General features: G+C 42.9%; 1 protein-coding gene across 1 annotated transcript in view; it reads right to left on the bottom strand.

Moving 5' to 3' along the window:
* kiaa1549lb (KIAA1549-like b) overlaps window positions 1-19,548 on the bottom strand; it is a 60,214-nt gene that overhangs the window by 5,405 nt on the left and 35,261 nt on the right. The window contains exons 7-18 of the mRNA XM_076726875.1: window positions 19,129-19,297; window positions 15,048-15,107; window positions 14,081-14,232; window positions 13,444-13,615; window positions 12,737-12,900; window positions 12,175-12,210; window positions 10,279-10,469; window positions 6,899-7,029; window positions 5,846-5,970; window positions 3,572-3,801; window positions 2,475-2,607; window positions 69-440 (exon numbers count right to left, since the gene is read on the bottom strand). Coding sequence (XP_076582990.1) covers window positions 69-440; window positions 2,475-2,607; window positions 3,572-3,801; window positions 5,846-5,970; window positions 6,899-7,029; window positions 10,279-10,469; window positions 12,175-12,210; window positions 12,737-12,900; window positions 13,444-13,615; window positions 14,081-14,232; window positions 15,048-15,107; window positions 19,129-19,297 — 1,935 coding nt within the window. The remainder of the gene's footprint in view (window positions 1-68; window positions 441-2,474; window positions 2,608-3,571; window positions 3,802-5,845; window positions 5,971-6,898; window positions 7,030-10,278; window positions 10,470-12,174; window positions 12,211-12,736; window positions 12,901-13,443; window positions 13,616-14,080; window positions 14,233-15,047; window positions 15,108-19,128; window positions 19,298-19,548) is intronic.

Genomic DNA, 19,548 nt, shown 5'->3' with positions numbered 1-19,548 from the left:
AGGCTTTTAAGGTTACGTAAACTCAATCGCGGTTCTTAAGAGAGGGCAAAGAATGTCATCCCACTTACCGGTTTGGGCAGGCTGCACTGATACACATCTGCACCATAAGATGGTACCCACTGCAAGCCCCCCCGTCCACAGCTCATAGTACCCGGGGCGCTGGTCACCACATCTGCGTAGGGGAGGGGAGGCGGCGCCTGGCTGTAGTGGTCAGGAGGAGGGTGGTGATGGGAGTGCCTTCCGGATGTGGACTGGCCCCCTGAAGCCAGGCTGAATGCCTCCTCCAGCAGCAGGTGCATCTGCTGTCGCACTTCATCAATGGACGGCTGTGAGCTCAGAGTGGATGTCTCCGAGTGGCCTTTCAAGCCCCGGCCATACACGTATCCCCGCGGCCCCATTAAACGGTCAACATTCGTCTCCTCAATCAACTCGGGCTCAGTCTGAAACATATTGAAACACGATCACAGGAGAGAGTGAGGCGCTGCTGTGAACTCAACACACTTAGACTCGCTAACACAGAGAAACAGTGTAAGCTGAGCTGGCAAAATGTGCGAGGGAGCTGACTGTTAAGCAAACGGCGTTCTAAACAACACGGAAGCTGTCATACATACAAGAATAAAAGGAGACGTGAAACTAAGTAAAGCTTCCTGTAGTTTCATGGTGATGGCTTGTGTGGGTGAAGCTGCAGCACCCGCCACCTGGAGAGGCATGTTCTGATTTACACCTGGATCAAGTATTAGGAAATGAAACCTCCCCTCAATGAATTAGCGGGATATTAACAGGTACAACCTGAGAAAGCTGGAAAATTACAACTTCTATAAAGTCTCCTGTCATTCTCTCAGTGGGTTGTTGACAAGCTGCTGACTGAGCTAGAAAAGGCTGTCAAATGTTACTCGGTTTCTGATGCTCGTCAGCTGGAGGAGTAGGATCCAGCGGTGTTACTGCATGGTCGCAGTGGGTTCAGCAGCAGAACCAGGCACTTTGTTTCAGTGAGTGCTTACCTGCACTTTTCTGTACATCAACAATAGCTGGACACTGCTATTTTGTATCTATTTTGCTTTTTCTTTCCCACACCGTATATGATCTAACCATCATCCTGGCTCTTTATCTTAATTATTCGCCTGCTACCTCACTCTCTCCTTTCCATGTTATTTCCCTCCATCTTTTTCGTACCCTCTACTCATTCTCCCTCTCTCAGCCTCTGTTATCTATGCAGTCCTTACACTCAGTGATAGATGAATACGAGTCAAGGCTGCCCTACTTCCTGTGTGAATAGAGAGTAGCCACAGGAGACCTAGCGTAGTGCACCTCATAAATCAGCCCCCCCTGCAACACGGAACGGCAGAGACTTGCATCTGCAGTGATGGTGCCTGCAGCTACACTAGTCCCATTGTAATCAACAGGGCCAGGAAAAGGGACTGTGTAGCTTGTACTGGCTATTGTGCCATATTTTTAACAGAGCTGGACAGTTGGCGACTCTGAGTTTAGCCACAGATGTACAAACCGAAGAACTACTGTTTCTCTGGAAAATCTCAATTTGTAGAGCTTGTCGAGAGTCTTGTGTGATATAATTCTCAAGTTTGTCATGTTCAGACCTGTGGCATTTTGCTCATGGCAGCACTGTGTCATCCCAAGAGACTGATATATCTAAATCAGAAGCACAAGGCTATTTTCCCTCCAGACATTTAACTTTCAATAGTAAGAAAAGCATCTATATATATAATATGTAACATTATATAATGACATTTATTTTCCATCTAAGTGTCCCAGTAAGCCATGCCAGTGAACCAGCACATCTGTACCACAGTCAGTTCCACCTGTGTTCACTCCTGCTGTGTCTGGTCAAAATGGCAGGCAGGTCAGTGGCAGTTCAGTGAAATACTTCTACCATTGCTCATATTTTTTACAAAAGGACAGCTCAGAATGAAAACACTTTTCAGGAATGGTCTGCTCCATTACTCTTGGGAGCTCACATGCTAGTATTCATGGGAGAAAGAGCCGCATACTGAGCAATAATGGAACAATAAAAGAGTGGAGGCATACACCAGCCATCCTGAGATGCATTACGTATCAAAACGACAGGACCTTATAAATCTTCACCCTTAATTATGAATGAGCCACCTCTTCTTTCAACTTGCTGGTACACTTGAAACAACAACTGAGTAGAATATGTCTTATTTCTAGCTCACTAGTTGTGTCTTAAATGGGGCAATACAGCACAGATGAGCTCTGATTGATAAGAATCTTTCTATTTTTCCATTTTATCTTGCTGCACTGAAAACCGTGACAATGGCTTTTTTACACATATTTTCAATTTATCATGTAGATTCGGTAACAAGCACAAAACCATACAAATGAACAAACATTTATACATCTGCAGCACATCATTAATGCATATAAAAAGTAAAAACTGTATCTTGTTTTGAGGCAGGGGTCAGTGGGTGATGACATGTGACTCATGACATGTGACTCACATCGTAGCCGCTGTTGCGAATGCCTTTCCTGGGTCTCTCCCTCATAACAAGCAGGTCCATCTCTGTTCCTCCAGGACTGGGACTACTCAGACTCTGTCTGCTGCGATAGGCCGTCTGCCCTACCTGCGAGTGCCTGCCAATTTGAGCAAAGAGTGGATTTAGTACAAATCAGATATGGGGTATGGCTGTTGTTAATTGAAATCCTTTCAATTCAGCTTTCTCACTTTCAGCCATGGTTTCAGAGTGCCTTTGGGGAAAGGTGGGTGGGATGTGGAGGTGGTGGGGAACACAGTAGGGGAATGTATGTGATTCCCTTTTAAAAGGGTACATAAAGTTGCAGTACAGACCAAATAGATGCGGCATGTTAGGATATCTCATAAGGACATCAAGTAAAAGAGCTGAATCAGGACTGAGGATATCCTTGAGGTGTTGCACAGCAAAATGCAGTACTGAAAGCAACTAGCAAAACTGATAGCTGATGAGCCACACAGTAGTTTTAACAGTAAATAGCTGCTAAAATCCTTATTTGGCTCAACGTGGTGGGATATTAAAACAGCAGGTCTATTCAACCGTTCGCTAAGTCAACACACGAGCTAAAATTCAAATGTTGCTTTCCACTATGGAGGCTAGAATGATGTAATCTTACAGTAATCTCATGTAAAAAGGATGTTTCCCCCCTTGCTGTGAGTCTGTCAGAACCAAAGACCCTGTCCATCTTTATGTGCATCTGTAAAGCAGACGCAGCAGGACAGAACCAGTGTAGTGGACTGTCCGACACCCTGCCAATCCTCTTATCTCCATGAGGGAAGCTCAGGACTTGGATCAAACTAATCAGACAGGCCTGATGGATCGCTCACTGCCTACTAAGACAGGATAATGACGACATTAGAGGAGACAGTTTTAGTTATTTATAAGCTAATTGGGCAAGGCAGATATCAGCAGGAACGGATAACTGGCCCAATCAACCAATAGGAAATGCCACGTCACCTGCGCCACGCTCCAACTGTATCCTCACACCCTTAAGTAAGCATGGATTTTCTTTTCTGTTTACACTCAGCCAAACCCAGGTTCCACTTGCTTTCCCACTCTCCCCTCACCTCCTGTGAGACTTGACATAAGTGGAACCTCGCTCATCATCAGGCTCCAGTGGTCTGCCATGCTCACCGGCTGCCCTCTCATGGCCGTGCCGCTGCCTCTGCGCCAGGGCCCGACCGCTGCTGCTGCCGTCGGTGGAGGGGAAGTCATAATAGCCCTTCCTCTTAGCCTTCAGCCTCAGCTTGTTCCTGTAGTGCTCAATGTCTGACTTCTGCTTCAGAGCCAAGTTCACCTGCAGAGAGGAAAGGGCGCGGGGGTGCAAAGAGACGCAGGGAGATGAGAATGCAAACACACACGAGGTTCTCCTTGCTGTGTGTGGTACGACTGCTTTGTCTTAAAATGCATGTGTGGATGAAAGATCAGTGGGTTCATGAGAATAATAAACTCTGAAAATGAATGGCGCATCATATTACTGGACCAATTGTTCTCAGCTCTTTGATCTCATGATAAAAGTCGGTCCATCGTTCAGGTTCTCTGGGGAATAACATTTGGATGAGTTTACAATATATCTAAGTACAGTGCTGCAAGAAAATGCCCCTTTTGAGTGTTAACAACTAAGTTTTTTAACACCTGATCATATTCTGATGTCATCATCAGAGGTCCGAGCTTCATCACATGAAATCAAACAAGGCCGTAAATCATGTAACTAATTTTAAAGGACACTGTAAATTCTCTCCCATGAAAAAAAAAAATCTATTATATTGGACATAACTGATGTCAGAATGGAGCACCTTTCTAAGCCTCTTTGGTTTGGTTTGGTTTCAAATCTCAAGATCTCTGTATTAATTAATATTCAAGTTTAGATAAGCAGTTAGGGAATTACAGTTAGTTCTTATCTATTTAACATTTAAAATGTCAGCTAATCTGCTTCATCACGACTGCATGGTTGTGGTTTAATCAAGTCTGATTGACAGGTCTGGCAACACAAGTAAACAACTCCACACACGTCATTACATTTTGATTCAAATGTCGCCCTCTTCCCATTCCTGTAAAATGTGCCTAAAATGATCTTCCAAGGCATACCCAAAGCTGTTATTGAACCACTTGGTGTACATGCATGGTTTCGGTCTCTTCTGAAATGTGACACTCGGACGTTTTATTCCCAGCAGTCAGAATCACTGCAAATGCTACTGGCAATGAGTGATACAAGTAACACACTGAAGTAGGTTTCTATTTTGCAAATAGATGCTTGCAGATGACTATCTGGGACTTATTATCTGCCAAACACAATGGAACCACAGCATGAAGCCTTACCCGAGTCCAAGTTCAATAAAAACTGATACTTGGATTTTACATACTTTTCTTCTAATAGTATGTCCCGGCATTCTCCAAAATTGGAAATTGACTATATATTTATATATATATCTTTATATTGAGGCCATTTACTATATCTATCATTTCGAACCCTGTGTAATATTTGCACTGAATTCCTCGATTTGGCTGTAAATTACCCACTGAAGCTGCAGATCAACATTTTTTAATTTTCATTGGCACTACAAAGTGCCAGCCATCTGCACAATCAGTCGAAACTTGCTCGATCTTTACACAAAAAAAGAGAATGAAGCACTTGTTGGCTATTATCGGCTGTGAACATGACATGGAAGATCATATTTGGTCAAGTGAGATGTCAATCGAAAGGTTAGAGTGCATTAAATGTTTTACTGGATTTGATTGTCCGGACCTTTGCCAACGCAACCAGACTGTTTTTGTGGTATTGATTAGTGGATTACGATGACACTTCATCTGTGAGTGGCCTCAATTTCATATTCGGTTGTTTGTTTTGTTGTTGCCATTGATTGTATCTGCTGTCGTAATTATATCCTGAAATGTTTGCATCAATCGAATCACGAGAATCGTATCTTTCCAATGATGTATGACTTGAATACAAAGTTAAACTTAGCATTTGTGTCCATGGTTGGGCAGACCATTTAACACTCTGAAGGCCTGAGGGCAAAGATGGCTTTTCTTTGTCTTTTTGCCTTTATATGCAGCAAAGGGCTCTGGGCTGGAATCGAACCTGGACAAAAGACAAAGCCTTAGTGTATTGGGCACACATTCTGTCAAGTGAGCTATTGGACGCCCGGCAAGGATGATCTTGACACCAAGTTTTTGCTAGCTGAGGACTGTACACTGTGACCCAGTGAGAAAACACAAACACTGTTGAGGAATGTGTTGTGTGAGATAACCAAAACCGTTCCAACTTTGGCCTTTTCATGTCTGCGTTCGTGCATCTTTTAAGTCTGTTAGCTCAGAATGGATGTGTGCACGTGCATCACCTCTCCATTGACGATAGCTGAGTCCTGGTTGCGGTCAGAGGATGCAGGGTGTGAGTAGTTGGGCTGAGCCGCCATGGGCTTTATGGATATGAGCTGCAGGGAGCCAGAGGAGGTGTCATATGGATCTGAAGAACAGAGAGGGAGTTCACTCACAAAGAGACTACAAATACCTCTAATCATTACATTGTCAGTCAAAGGGCAGCAGACTGTCACACTCCCTCTTTGTCTCTCTCTCTCTCTCTTTCTCTCTCTCCTTCTCTCTCTCAGGCTGACACTGTGGGATTATGTCAAACATCACTCGTCTGTGTCAGCAAATGAAGTGGTGGACGGAGACAATAGATCACAAAGATAGCACTGGCTTCAAAGGTTGTGCCAATGCATCTCTGTGATAGATGAAAGAAACTAACTTTGCACTTTCATTTCTTATCTGACATCAGACAAACTGGATTCAATTCTACTTTCCCTTAACTCAGCTGATGAATTATTCAAATCCAGCCATTAAGAAAATCATAATCTAGCCAGCTTGATCCAATTTACAAGCAGAGTATGTGAATTTGATTAATTTGACTCACGCCCACCACATGTGGAACACTTAGCTTCAGTGGATGAGAATAGCACATCGAATAGTTCAACGTCTTTTACTTGCTCTCCATCTTGGAAGAAACTGAGATGCGTGTGACTTCCTATGGTCTTTCTGCATTTTTGCATTAGTGAATGTGTGCCTGTATGTGTTTCTGCCAGTCTGTCACACAGCATCCACTAGTCTGACAAACTGTATCATGTCAGCAGAGTGTCTGCCTCATGCATATTCATCGGGTCCATCTCTGCTTATTGCTGAGTGGCTACCTTTCTGCCTTAAAAAAAAAAAAAAAAAAAAAAAAAAAGCTGCAGTGGCAGTGGGTAACCTGTGCACATGAGAAACAGGACACTGGGAAAGTGTTCCACGCAGGAAAGAATGGGAAAAGATTGTTGGCATTTGTGACATGCCTGACCTTGTCTGCAGCAGAGCTGTAGAATACATTATTTGTATTTGCATCAGTGTGTGACTCTCACCGTCCCTCTTGCGCGTCTCCTCCTTTGTCAGTTTCTGCTGTGCTGTGACTTTCAGCGCTGTCAAGCCCCTGCCGGAATTCAGCTTCTCTGATTCGTTGCTGATGACGGAACCGTCCTCACTCGGCAACTTGCTGCAAGTAACCATAGCAACAGGAAAGGCGGTGAGCTCTCCGGAAGCTGGGCTCACAGCCAGGTTATGTCATCCCTCCCTTTAACAGCCTCACCTTCCTCTCTCCATCTCTCTAGCTTGAGTCCAGTAAACATGATGTATTACTATTGTTCTTTTGTGTTCATCATTAAAACCATCACTACACACTGCCTGTTTTGTATGTTTTGTACATTATTCTGCACATTTCCATTAATGAAGTCTCTACCTCTTGTGGATTGTGGATGCTTAAGTATGTACTGTGAGTGTTTCGAAATCAGTGCGCTAGCCATCCAGAGTGAAGCAAGACTGCTTCTGCAATTAATTGGACAAACAATTGCTTTATCCAATTCTTGTTTCGCTAGCTTCAAAAGCTGTAGTGTAGTTGGAATTAGAGCTGATCAAGCAGCAGCTCAGAGGTCCACGAGGCTGACAGTGACATCAAAGCACCGTGGTCTATCCCCTAATTGTCTGGTAAAAATGATAACGGCTAACGAGAGACAGAGGAACAGTGGCTGCCCTCCCCGCTCTCGTCGAGGCAGTGCTGCAGAGAGCCGGCGCCACGCAGCAGTCACAGGCTCTACAAAGATGTGGAATGTGTGATAATTAATTGAGGTGTACATTTACATATGTTTACAATGGCTATTTGAGAGGGTCGTACGTTTGATCCTGTGTAGGTGTTGAGAGGCTTACAGTTGCGTGACCTAAGAACAACTGACTTCAGGGAGGGCAGGCATGCGTGCATGTTTTTACATTTCTTTATTCAACATGCGTACCAGCATCCTGGCTCTGAATTCATAATGCTACTATTATACTATCTAAGTCTTTTGAAATTAAATAATAACTTTTAAAAATGTAACCTCACAGCATCATCTCACAAGTTTCTCTTTGTCTGGCAGGGCTCAACAGGCATTTTGGGACAGATGTCATTTCAAACAGGCGGCACAACAGGTGAGTGACAGGTTTCACCCTCACTCAGATGTCAGCTGTGAAACATGAACCTACACATGACTGAATGAATGAATGAACACGAATGAACACAGCATTCGCTCACATGTCAATGGTGCTGATATGATGAGTTAAAATCATGCAGGCTGCTTTTCCTAGCTAGCCACTGATTTAGCGGCTGGAAAAGCATGTGATACAGACAAGTAGTACAGAAACACAGTACTGAGATGTTTTTTCCCCCATTCCAGGCAAAATATATATCTACAAATGTACTTTATTAACAATCTGGAGAAAGATCTGAAAATGAAAACTGAGATGTAGGATAACTTTATGTGGCTAATAAAAGTCAATCATGCTATAGCTGGTTGAAAACCGGATAAACGCTGCTGAACATTGTTGATGACTAAAAATGTAAAAACTTTTGCGGCCTCAGATGTCTCCAAAATCATTACAGCAGGACCTCCAAACTACAGATTCCCTATTCTGTTACATACATTTCCTTTGACATTTCATTATCCTGCATGGCCTTGAAAAATTACACCCTTTTGTACTCCTTGCTTAAATAATTTAACTTGATTGAACATGGCAATTCATTTCTGAAACAGTACCACAAACTGTCAGATGGAAAGTGGTCAATTTCACCTGCCCATACAGAGAACTCTGCTAATGACTGCCCATCACTCAGCATCAGGGTAGAATGAGGACAGACAATGGGGCTGGAGGGATCTTTGTGTTTTATCGTCCTGCCTCTCTCCATGTGACCCTGGAGCTTTCTGACAGAGCAGTGGTGCAATTCTTGAGATAGCACGCACATACTGTAAGCAAAAGTGCTACTCTGGTTGCCTTCAGTCTCCATAGGAGAAATAAACCTTAAACTATTTCTGAATAAACTGAGATGATTCATCTGATTATCATCTGTGTGAGGGTGCAACATATTTCCTTCTAACATGTGAGCATGTTAACCGTGACAAAGAGAGCTCAAGCTGATCAAAGAGAGAACAATGATACCAGGTTAGAAAATCAATACTGTGCTTATTTACATTCAAATGTCTGCAGCGACCTCGTTAGCCACCTGAGCAGCTCTTTATTGGTGCGAATGTCGGTGAGACAGGCTCGCCAGCTTCCATTTTCTGAGAGGAATACAAACGTGACCACACCACAGGTCCTCCCAGTTACTGAATGTTGGCTTAAATAGATGATAGCTCACGCTACGTAGGCTAGTTAAAAACGAGAAAAAAAACATCTTGTATCAGTGCTCATAGGATATACAGTTTGAAGTTCTACAGTTCACACACAATGGAGAAGCCATTATTGATCAATGCAGGAAACTGATCCATTTTCATCTGAGTAGCTTTTGACATCCTTTGCCATTAATTTGCTGATCAAGTCGCGGTCACAGTCAACAGGTGTCTGTGTTCTATGTGGAGATGCTGTGGGAGTCATTGTGCACAGTGGGACAGGTTTGGAAGTCTCATGGCAAACCGGATGGCCTTAATAATGTCTTTACCTCTGCCTTTATAATGGGCTTCATATGAGCAGCTGCTGGCCGTCTCTCTAACGACGTCACTCAAATGAACCAGACGCCAGTTTTCAAATTCTCCGTAACTATCCTGTGAGAAAACGGCTTTTTCTTTTCTTGAGATAACAAGATAAATCAACCTGTTATCACAAGAGAACGAGCTTTGTTATCTCAAGAAAACAAAATAATTAACTAGGGATCTCAAGATAACAGCTTAACTTGCAATTATCCAAAGAAAAGTAGGTATGTGATTAAAAAACAGTCATAAGCTTGGCCAATGTTTTAAATTTACATTTGGGAGTTGTTTGACGTGGATTTGTAGACAAACACATCTGTCTTTGACTGTCTCTGCTATAGCTTTTGTGTCATTGATGGTTTTGCAAAGACAGTGATGAATCTTTTTTATTTAAACTGCCTTAAAAAAAACAGACTTTAATTCAATGTGATATTATTGTTATTGATGTTATTATCATTGATAATAATCATGCACATGGATTAGTGTTATCTCCAAATGAAAATACAACACATCCTCTGTTAGACTGAATATCAATAAGGTGTAGTGAAACTTTATTTGAAGGCCAACATCACCTACACACTCAGGATTTTGTCTTATTATAATAGCAGTGTTGTTTTCTTCAATCTCCAGTTAAGTCTTTTGTGCCTGAAAACACGAAAACTGTCTCAAGATGTGGTTAAGTTAGGATATTTTGACTTTTTTGATGACACATTACAGCAGAGGAGGTCACTACGTGTAGGCATATATGATACCTTTTGTGTTTGTCAGCGGTGAGGCTTTTCTTATTGGCCGTTCCGTCCTGTTGCAGGGCCTTTTCTAGTGACAGTGGTGTGTCCCGAATTTGGAGGGACATCACTAAGGTATCCTGACTGACAGGCAGGGTCTCCTCATCCCCTCCCTGTTGGCCCAGGTGCTGCTTGGCATAATCAAAACCCTGGACTGGCTAATGGAGAGAGACAAAAGAGACAGCTTTAGTAAGACTGAGTTCCTTTCACATACCTGTAGTCATAAAGAGTAATCATTGACATGAGGAACAGGGAGATATTCATTAGTCAATCAGAAGTGCCACGCACACAGACATCTACAAAAAAAAACCCCGAAAGTGTATCTTGAAGAGATGTCCAGAGGATTTAAGGAACAGAACTGGGATTACTGCGCCGCTGTGCCTTGAAATAGATAAGCACAGATTTAACTGAGGCCCTTTTTCATCCTCTTCCAAATTCGTGTCAAATAAATGACTCACAGTGGGCGGTGACGAGATGAGATCTGCAGACTTTCACGGAAATACAGTACTGAAGTTAAACATTAGAGCATATTAGAGGATGAGAGGGAGGTGGATTTGTGGTGTTTTACCAAACACTGGATGTCCACAAGCTTATAGAGAAGGTTGAGGCTAAAAGGGTAATACACACATGCGCGCACACACACACAGACACGCACACACACACTGAAATATTTAGGACTACTCTCACCACAGAGTCATACATTGTCAGACACACATCACTGCCCAAGCCATTGTGCAAAATCAATGCATGATACTCTCCTGACTGCAGAACATACTGTACAGCCTCTCATTTGCTATAGCATATACACACACACACACACATACACACACACACACACACACACACACACAAACACAAACATGCACAGACACACACATGCACAGACATATAGAGAAAGAGTAAAGATTTTCTTCGGATCTGGTGTTCTCACTAACTAAAAGTGCCACTGTAGGAAACTCTAACAAGGGTTTATGATAAAAGTGTTTGGCTTGCAGACAGTGAAAGTAAAACAGAAGACGTGCAGGAGTCACTCGATCTTTGAGCATTTTAAGAATTTTTCCTTGGTTACTTATTAGAAAGAGCTGGCTACAGTATATTCTCTGCTGTGAATGTGAATGGTTGTAAGAAGCGACCCAGTAAGATTTCATATCATGATGGAATTGGGCTTTTTCATGTTTTTTACATAATGAGACATTGCAGGCCTTAGGTTTCGTGTAATAATATCTGCTCTGAAAGGAGCAATGAAGTGACGTTCACTGTTTAATATGGAAGATTTTATTACTTTCTCTCTTATGAAATTCCATAAATAAAGAAGTGGGATGTGCTGAGTGTTGCTGTCCATTCGTCTACAGAGACATTTTGCAGTGATAAGAACCGCTGAGCAGAACAGACAACAGGCATGGAGGTAGAGAGATAACTTTGATTAGAACATTGTAACACCATTGATGCAACAATAATGGAAACAGTTTTCAATCTTCTCTACACAAAACAAACAAGTGTCAGTACACACACACACACACACACACACACACACACACACACACACACACTCTTTCTGGTAGAAAAACACATCTCCATAATAATCATTCTCTGTAAAGCTTAGTCTTTCAAATTTGCCATCTGGAGACTGCTATAAGCAGAACAGGCAATAGCAGCCTTTCATCCAAGAAAATCTCACTGTGAAAGGTTTGTTTCTTCAAGTGCTGTTGCAGCATTCATTCTCATCAGCACAGCAAGATTTATTGAAATATACCATAGGTGACGGCTGCCCAGAATCCCATTCAAATCCCACTTTTGGCACTGTTGAGGCCTGAAGATGAAAACCCAGATCGGTAATGAGAGGAAATAAAGAGAGGCAGATACCTGGTGATAATAGCCCACGTCTCTCCGATACGCCATCTGACAACAAGAGAAGATGTTTTAAACAGTGTATGCTGCTCACGGTTCAAGACTGACTAGGATTCTAGTGATGCATGAAAAGAGGTTGTACAGATGGCGTAATGCAGATAATACAGAATACAATACAAAAAAAACTCTGTTACGCAGTCTGCATACACAGTCATCCTCATCACTCACTGACACATATTGTACCACATAGTCTGCAAACCGAAGCTAAAAAGCCACAAACACCTGCTCTAGGGCTGCAGCCGATGATTATTTTCGCTAAAGCGTCATCTGCTGATTAGTTTCTCAATCGATCATTTTGTTTCATTATAATTCACAAGGTGACGTCTTATTTTGTCCGACTAACTGTCAAAAACCCAAACGTGGTTCAGATTATCACATCTAACCGAGAAGAGCAGCAAATCATTGCATTTGAGAAGCTTGAGATAATGAACCAATTATCAAAATCGAGCTGGAACGAGTCTTCTGTTTACTTAAACACATACAGACAGACACATACTGCAGAGAGGAAGACAGATACCTTAGCTCGAGGATTGAGGTTGCCGATGGCATCAGCTTTAAAGTCATTTTTATTCTTCCTGCACAACACAGCTGTGATGATGATAATAATGAGCGTTACTACGCCGATGGGGGCCAGCACTGCAGCAATTATCCAAAGGTTATTAGGAGGGTTCTTGACCACAGCTAAAAAAAAAAGAAAAAGAAAAGCACTTTTTCACCATCATCACTTCCTTACATGCATCCAAACTATAACTATAAAGAGAAAATGATAACAATCCATTGATGGTTCACTGGAAGCATACACTGCTTACTTTTGCTGTTAAAACATGCAGAAGCATCCGTCACACCCACGCTAAATGACACTGCTCAACCTTAGAGACAGTGTGCCTGATTCAGCTGTTGTAGGCAACAATCTATAAAAGAATGCAGCATGCTCCCTCTCTCTTCCTCCCCCCTCTCCTGACCAGCTCTGCCTCCCCTTCTCTCCCCTTCTCCCTTTCTCTTGAGCAGCACTGCAGCCCAAACAAACACTGTCCTGCCCGGAGCATTTCAGAGAAATTAGAGAGCAAAACGCTTTCTCAACCTTTTCTTCTACTGCCCTCAACCCAGCACTAGCTCTTCTTTCTAAACTCAGCATGAGTCATGTGTTTTGGTTTGCATGTCTAGTCTGGCAGTGTTTCTGTCTATTTGCCTACTTGTCAAATGCTCGAGGGACGCTGTGCTTACGTTCTGCTTGCAGCTGGACAAAGTAGCCCAGGGTGAGCGCCATGGTCTGAGAATCCACTGTGTTCAGGACCTTGGCAGCTGACGTGCCCGACAGAGGGACGCCCTTGTGCTGGACGTAGTAGGTCATCTCTGCCGGATTCTTCAACCCGGCCACCCTACGAATGTTCACCATCTGATTGGAAAAAGAAAAGGGACTACACGTTACCTCAAACTACAGTATGCTCAGTATTGACGAAGTACAACCACACATTTAGGCATCGAGTCTCACGAGAGGAAAAACCATATGGACGGAAGAGAACACTTGTTTAGTAAAACATTGAACCCCTGGCTTGTTTTGTGGAGCAATTAGCAGATGATAAGGTGAGAAAATCCCTAATTACCAAGGGCTGACCACAAGTAATCATGCAAGTGTGTGCAGAAGTGTGTATCAAAGCGTGGATCTCATAAAATATTCATAGTGTAAGATATACGCCAACAAAACTGTTGGATTAATGCTTTCATTGGCCATCTGAGTAACAAGAACTTCAGAATAAGAATCTGAAGTGATTTATGATCTAAAATGCTCTCTGACTCTGTTTGTTCTTGCAGAGTAAGTCAGACGCGGCCCTCCCTGTGGGCTGCCATGCCAGTCTCTTACCTGGACAGTGTAGCTGCCTACAGCAGTGGCTCGTCTGAAACGAGTGCCCTGCTGCCCTGCCAACACAAACAGCTCTGCCAGCCGCTGCTCCATTAGACTGGCAAAGCTTTGGTACTGTCCCTCCAGGCTGGCGTTATCCACGTCCTGGATCACTGCAAATGTAGACGAAAAGTAGGAGGATGGCCAGATGGTTGTTAAGAGAGAAAATAAATTGTTGGCAAGGAAAGAGAGTAGCATAAAGAAAGAAGGGACAGAGGCCAAATTAGAAATGTGCCTGAGCGTGTGTGTGTGTGTGTGTGTGTGTGTGTGTGTGTGTGTGTGAGACGAAAAAAGATTTCAATAAGACCTATGCAGGATTCCCAGGCTGTAAGGGCCCTATGGGAAGCTTGTGTTGCTCTGTGTCTGATGGATATGCAATTTGACAAGTTGTTATAAGCCATAAAAACTTGTTAAACTAAAGAAAATCAGGGCTGTGCTTCCTGGAAGCTTGTTTTAGAGTCCCCTAGTGGTCAAACATCACCTAACGCAGCTTAAATCCGGTCCATTTTATCAACAGTTGAAAAGCAATGATCCTGGTTGTACATCTTGTTCAGTGTGAGTAAATCTCATTATCAAGGGAGTGATCTTGAACTGACTCGGCCTCTCATCGCAGTAAGTGGAGGGTTAAGAGCTACACAGCCTGATCTGAAAGACCCATCCATTATACAGTATAGCAGTGATGGTGCCCTTGAACACTGCAAGATATTCATGCTGCTCAGTGGATGTAGTCATTCACTTGATTATAAACATAAGAAGATGTGTAATGTCCTTCACTTTCCATGATTTTAGCATCATGAAGTAGTAAATGAAGAAAACTGTCAAGTGTGTTCCATCAGAGATTCATAAGCAGATAGCGTGAAAGTTCCACCTGATGACGATTTTTTTTAAAATTAGGAAATAACATGATATAAAACTAAGATGTCCATACCTGTGATAACCCAGAAGTCTCTGGTAGCGATGGAGGTGTTCAGATTGTGGTACTCTATTGCTGCAAAGGCATAAAAACAGAATCATTTCCGCCTCTCAGCATCAGCATTAAAAGGTGAAGATGCATGGTTAAAAAAAAAATACCCCTGCAAACTGTGCTAAGCTAACGCCAAAGAATCACATATTTTCACCACATTTCATTCCAATAAGCCCTTTAAAATTTTAAGCTGTGTGCCACCATAGAGTGGCAGCCTTTCGACTGGTCAGCAAAATCAATGTTCAGTCTAGAGAAATACACAAACAACAATCATTCATTGTCACTACTGCAACTGTTTTCATTGTAACAAGTGGTGGTCCCGCCAGTCGGGCGTTTGTTTTTTGAGGCACCAGAGCTTATAAACCTGTGCCAAATGTACAAAAAAAACCTCTGAAACTTCTTGTGAAGCAGGGGAACAGTTTACAGTTTGGTGCATTTTGTGTGGTTGAAATCTCAGTTTCAAGCCTCGTTATCGCTGCATGTCAGACAAATACAGAAGCAAGGAGAGCTTTCAGCTGCCTGAGCTCTGGTTGTCTCTGTGTTCTGTTACATCTATTTCCTGCCTGATTAAGCTCTTGTGCTGGAGGCTGGTGCAGTGTTTGGGGGAATGCTGTATCACTGGCCTGTGAAAGCAGACTCGCTACAGAAATGTACACTCAGGCATGACAGGAGAGAGGGGTGTGGGGGGAGGGAGGGGTGAGAGGAACAGTAAGGGCTGTAGCATTGTTAATGGATAAGGCTGCAGGCCTGTCAGCAGAATCACTCCAATATTGTCTATAAGTCGTGGAATATTAATCGGCAAGGAGGTTTCACACGAGCCTCTGCTGTTGTGTGATGAGAGCTTGGGGCATTCAAACTGAAGAGCATTTATAAGTCATTCCAAGCAGTGACAGAAAGCTGTTATTAAAATATCATTTCATATTTTACATCAGCGCTCGGGTTACATTTTCAACAATTGCTATGGTCCAAAAAGAGACATTCTGCAAACAGCTCCACTCATATTCCACCTGAGAGAGACTGTTGAAGAGCAGAGGGGGAGTAAAGCTGTCCAGCCTACACAGGCACCACAGGAATGACAGAGCACTCGGTGCTACAAACGGCCACTTCGGAGTGGTGTGAGATCCCAGGCCTTTTCTGTCAGAGCAGAGCCTGAGGTGGTCTGAGAATCCCCCACTGTTAATTATTTACCACGGTAATTGCCTTTGAAGTGAGGAGGCAGCCGCTGCCAGCATATGCTCACACCTCCTGTGAACAGTGTAATATCACTAATGGCGAGGCAACAAAACAAACACAGCAAAATCACTGTCACACACTCTCTCGTTCTTCCTCTTATGCCCCTGTCGTACTGGGTGTTTCACCGTGTCAGTTTCTGCTCCCTTGGAGCCTCTTCTTGCTATTTAGTTGTCTTCCTGTCTTTCTCTGCTCCCCAACTGAATCATCCTGTCCGTGGGTAGCTTCATTTTCGAACTTAATTCAACCCCAACGCAGAATGAGTTTTAACTCAATACTCACAAGCAGAAATCCTATTCATCTTGATTTAAACAGTGTGTAAACCAAAACTGCTACCTACCCTCAGCGACACTGATGCTGCATCCCAGCTCAGCTGCAGAGACTGCAACTAGATTTAAAGGATGCAACCTGGACACTTGTTTATGTTCATTTACTCATAATCAGACCAGAGGCCTTCTGTATATACAGTTCAGAAATGTAACAGTCGTTTTCCCTATTTGGATGAAACAAATTAATTTTGTGTCTTATCTGCATCATCTATGGCCCTCTGTATCCCATAATCCACTACAGGCTGGTTTATGGTGTAATTTCACATTGAGGCTGTTCGCATTAACTCATAAAATATTACATGACCATGGTCATGTGTACAGTAAATACAAATCTGGACAAATGACAAGGGTAAATAATTGAGGCCAAGCATTAAGTCCAATGTTTGGTCTCATTTGCAGCCTTGAGACCCATTTGTCTCTAACACCAGGTCTCAGGGTGGTCTAGATGGGTCACAGGATGGTTTAGATATCTAAATGAGGAGGGAGGGAGTACAGTTTCAGCCTCCCTTTCAAGTTCTGCCTAGGATACAACAGCCCCCGTTTTTCTTTCCATACAGGCAGATATTATCTAACATACTCCATACTTCAACAGCTAAATCTGCTAAATATAGTCCGGCCAGGTACACTCTGGGAGGCTAGAGAAGATTCATAGCTCATTTGGGTTCAGCAAAGGAGAAGAGAAAAGAAAAAAGTGCTTTCACGATTGTGCTCAGCTCGATGGCTTAGGCAATACATAAGCCCTTTAGCATAAATCCTGGCTCAAGCATCAGCTCTGCTGTGATCCTGAGCATGATCTTGAATAGCCAAAGCTTGGTCTTGTCAAACTGACCAAGAAGTCTGGAGAAATTCAAGCAATGCAGCTATCTTAGAAACCATTCAAATTAAGCCAGGGAGACTTATTTCTGCTCTAACAGTAAACCTGACCAGAGGAGCAGGCATGGGCCTCCTCAGATCTACAGACAATCCAATGGCTGCTTTTGGATTTCCAACATCTCCTTGATCCAGAGATTCTCCAGACCCCCTTAAGTTTGATAAAACAGAGGTTTGGTTACAGACAACTGCATTATACAAGACACTGAGGCCCCTTTCACACATATAACCTGTAACACCAAATCTACACAGGAGGTGTAGCGTGACCAGCATGTAAGCAGAAGAGCAGATCAGCTGTCTGTCAGTGTCTACACAGGATGCGTTCAGGAACAATATTGAGCACAGGTCACCTGTATTTTGGTAGAGTTGTGAGCCCAACACAGAATCACTGCAGTCAGGCACACAATGAAGCTTAAAAATACACGTTTCACTCGTGTTATACACACTGTGTAGAAACCTGTAATGATTAAAATCTGTTGAAATGCCTCCTCTGTAGACAAGAAGACAGAAGACTGCAAGACAGAAGACTGCAAGACTTCTGAACAAGATTGTCTACCCTGCTCGTGCTATTAGCTACTATGCATATAAGTTTCAAGTAAAATGCATCACAAGCTGACTTCAGGGTACATGCTGCGAGATGTCACTTGTTATTGCTTTAGAACAATGGCAAGAGGCTCTGATTTGTGGCAGACTTTGACCCTGACACTGAACATTTCCAGGGAATATCTGGATAAAACTGTGTGTATGAAAGGATCTTAACTCCCTGCATCAGCGGCAGCAGCCCAGTTCTTTTGCTGAACCTATATTCTGAATTTACAGTAGACGAGGTCAAGCACAACAATGTATCTCTTCTTCAGGGATCAATAAAGTACCATAAAAATGATGTCTCATTATATCTGCATCTGCCATATCTCCCTCCACTGAGCAGTTTACATTTCATTCCCCAGTTACACTGGGGATGGAAACAAGGCTGCACACTGGGACCCCACTAGGATTGCTGTTTAGGCTCCTACTGATTCCCTGCCACTCTTCGTTTGTTTTTCTCTGAGCACAGCTCTAACACAGATGGAGCGCTAGGCTGAGTATGCCCTCAAAGGAGGCTAAGATGAAAGGCATGGGCTTAGTTGTGTCTTTGCATCAACTATCTTTAAGTGACTCCATCATTAAAAAACAACTGTCATCGTAAAACATCAAAACAGTCACAAACATCCAATTACTGAGAAACTGGACATCAGTTTAACAACTGCATTCCTGCATTCATCCATTGCCCAGATAGACTTTCTAAGCTTCATGTGAATGCTGAAATAAATCAACTGCAGTTTCTAGGTTGGAATGGATCTTGATTTCTACTACTGTAGTCAATCAATCTATCAGTTCCTTTGTCCAAAGGTCTAGATCCAAAGATGGGAGACAAGCATGCTTTGTGAGATGCAGCCTGACAGACCAGGACCTCTTGCAGGCTTCAGCACAAGGCAAAAACTAGGTGAGTCTAATTTGTATTTGGAGAAGAAGCCATTCCCAAGAGAACATGAGTTACTTCTGGTGTCTCCCCCTGTAAGGAGTATTCAATTACTCCTGCCTAACAGACCTATTTCTGAATGCAAATTGTAACTTACGCTCAGCAATGATAAGTGGTGGATAGAAGAGGAAGTAGCCCACCAGCTCAGCTGACAGCTGACCAAGGAGGTTTGAGGCAGTGGTGCCATTAAGGAAGACAGTCCCATTCCTCACAGTGTAGACCAATGACACAGCAGGAGAGGCTGCTGCCTGGGAGACACTCAGCATCTGGGGAAAAAAAAAAAAATACATGAGTGCACGCTCAGAGTAAGAGGAGGACACAGAAAAATATTTATGTATGTATAATCATGTGAAATGCTTGGGATTACATTACTGTAGTGTGCAAATCTACAAGACTAGCACAAATCTGGTTGAATAAAATGGCACAGTAGAGATGACAAACATCAAATAAGCAATTATTGTCTTGGATCAACAAATATGAAAATCATCCAGAAGCATTACAGCTAGGAAGCTGGCAA

The sequence above is a fragment of the Chaetodon auriga genome, chromosome 1 (genome assembly GCF_051107435.1).
Source record: "Chaetodon auriga isolate fChaAug3 chromosome 1, fChaAug3.hap1, whole genome shotgun sequence".
NCBI classification, from domain to species: Eukaryota; Metazoa; Chordata; class Actinopteri; order Chaetodontiformes; family Chaetodontidae; genus Chaetodon; species Chaetodon auriga.
Note: the sequence above shows the minus strand (reverse complement) of the source record. Positions and strands in the feature narration are given on the sequence as shown.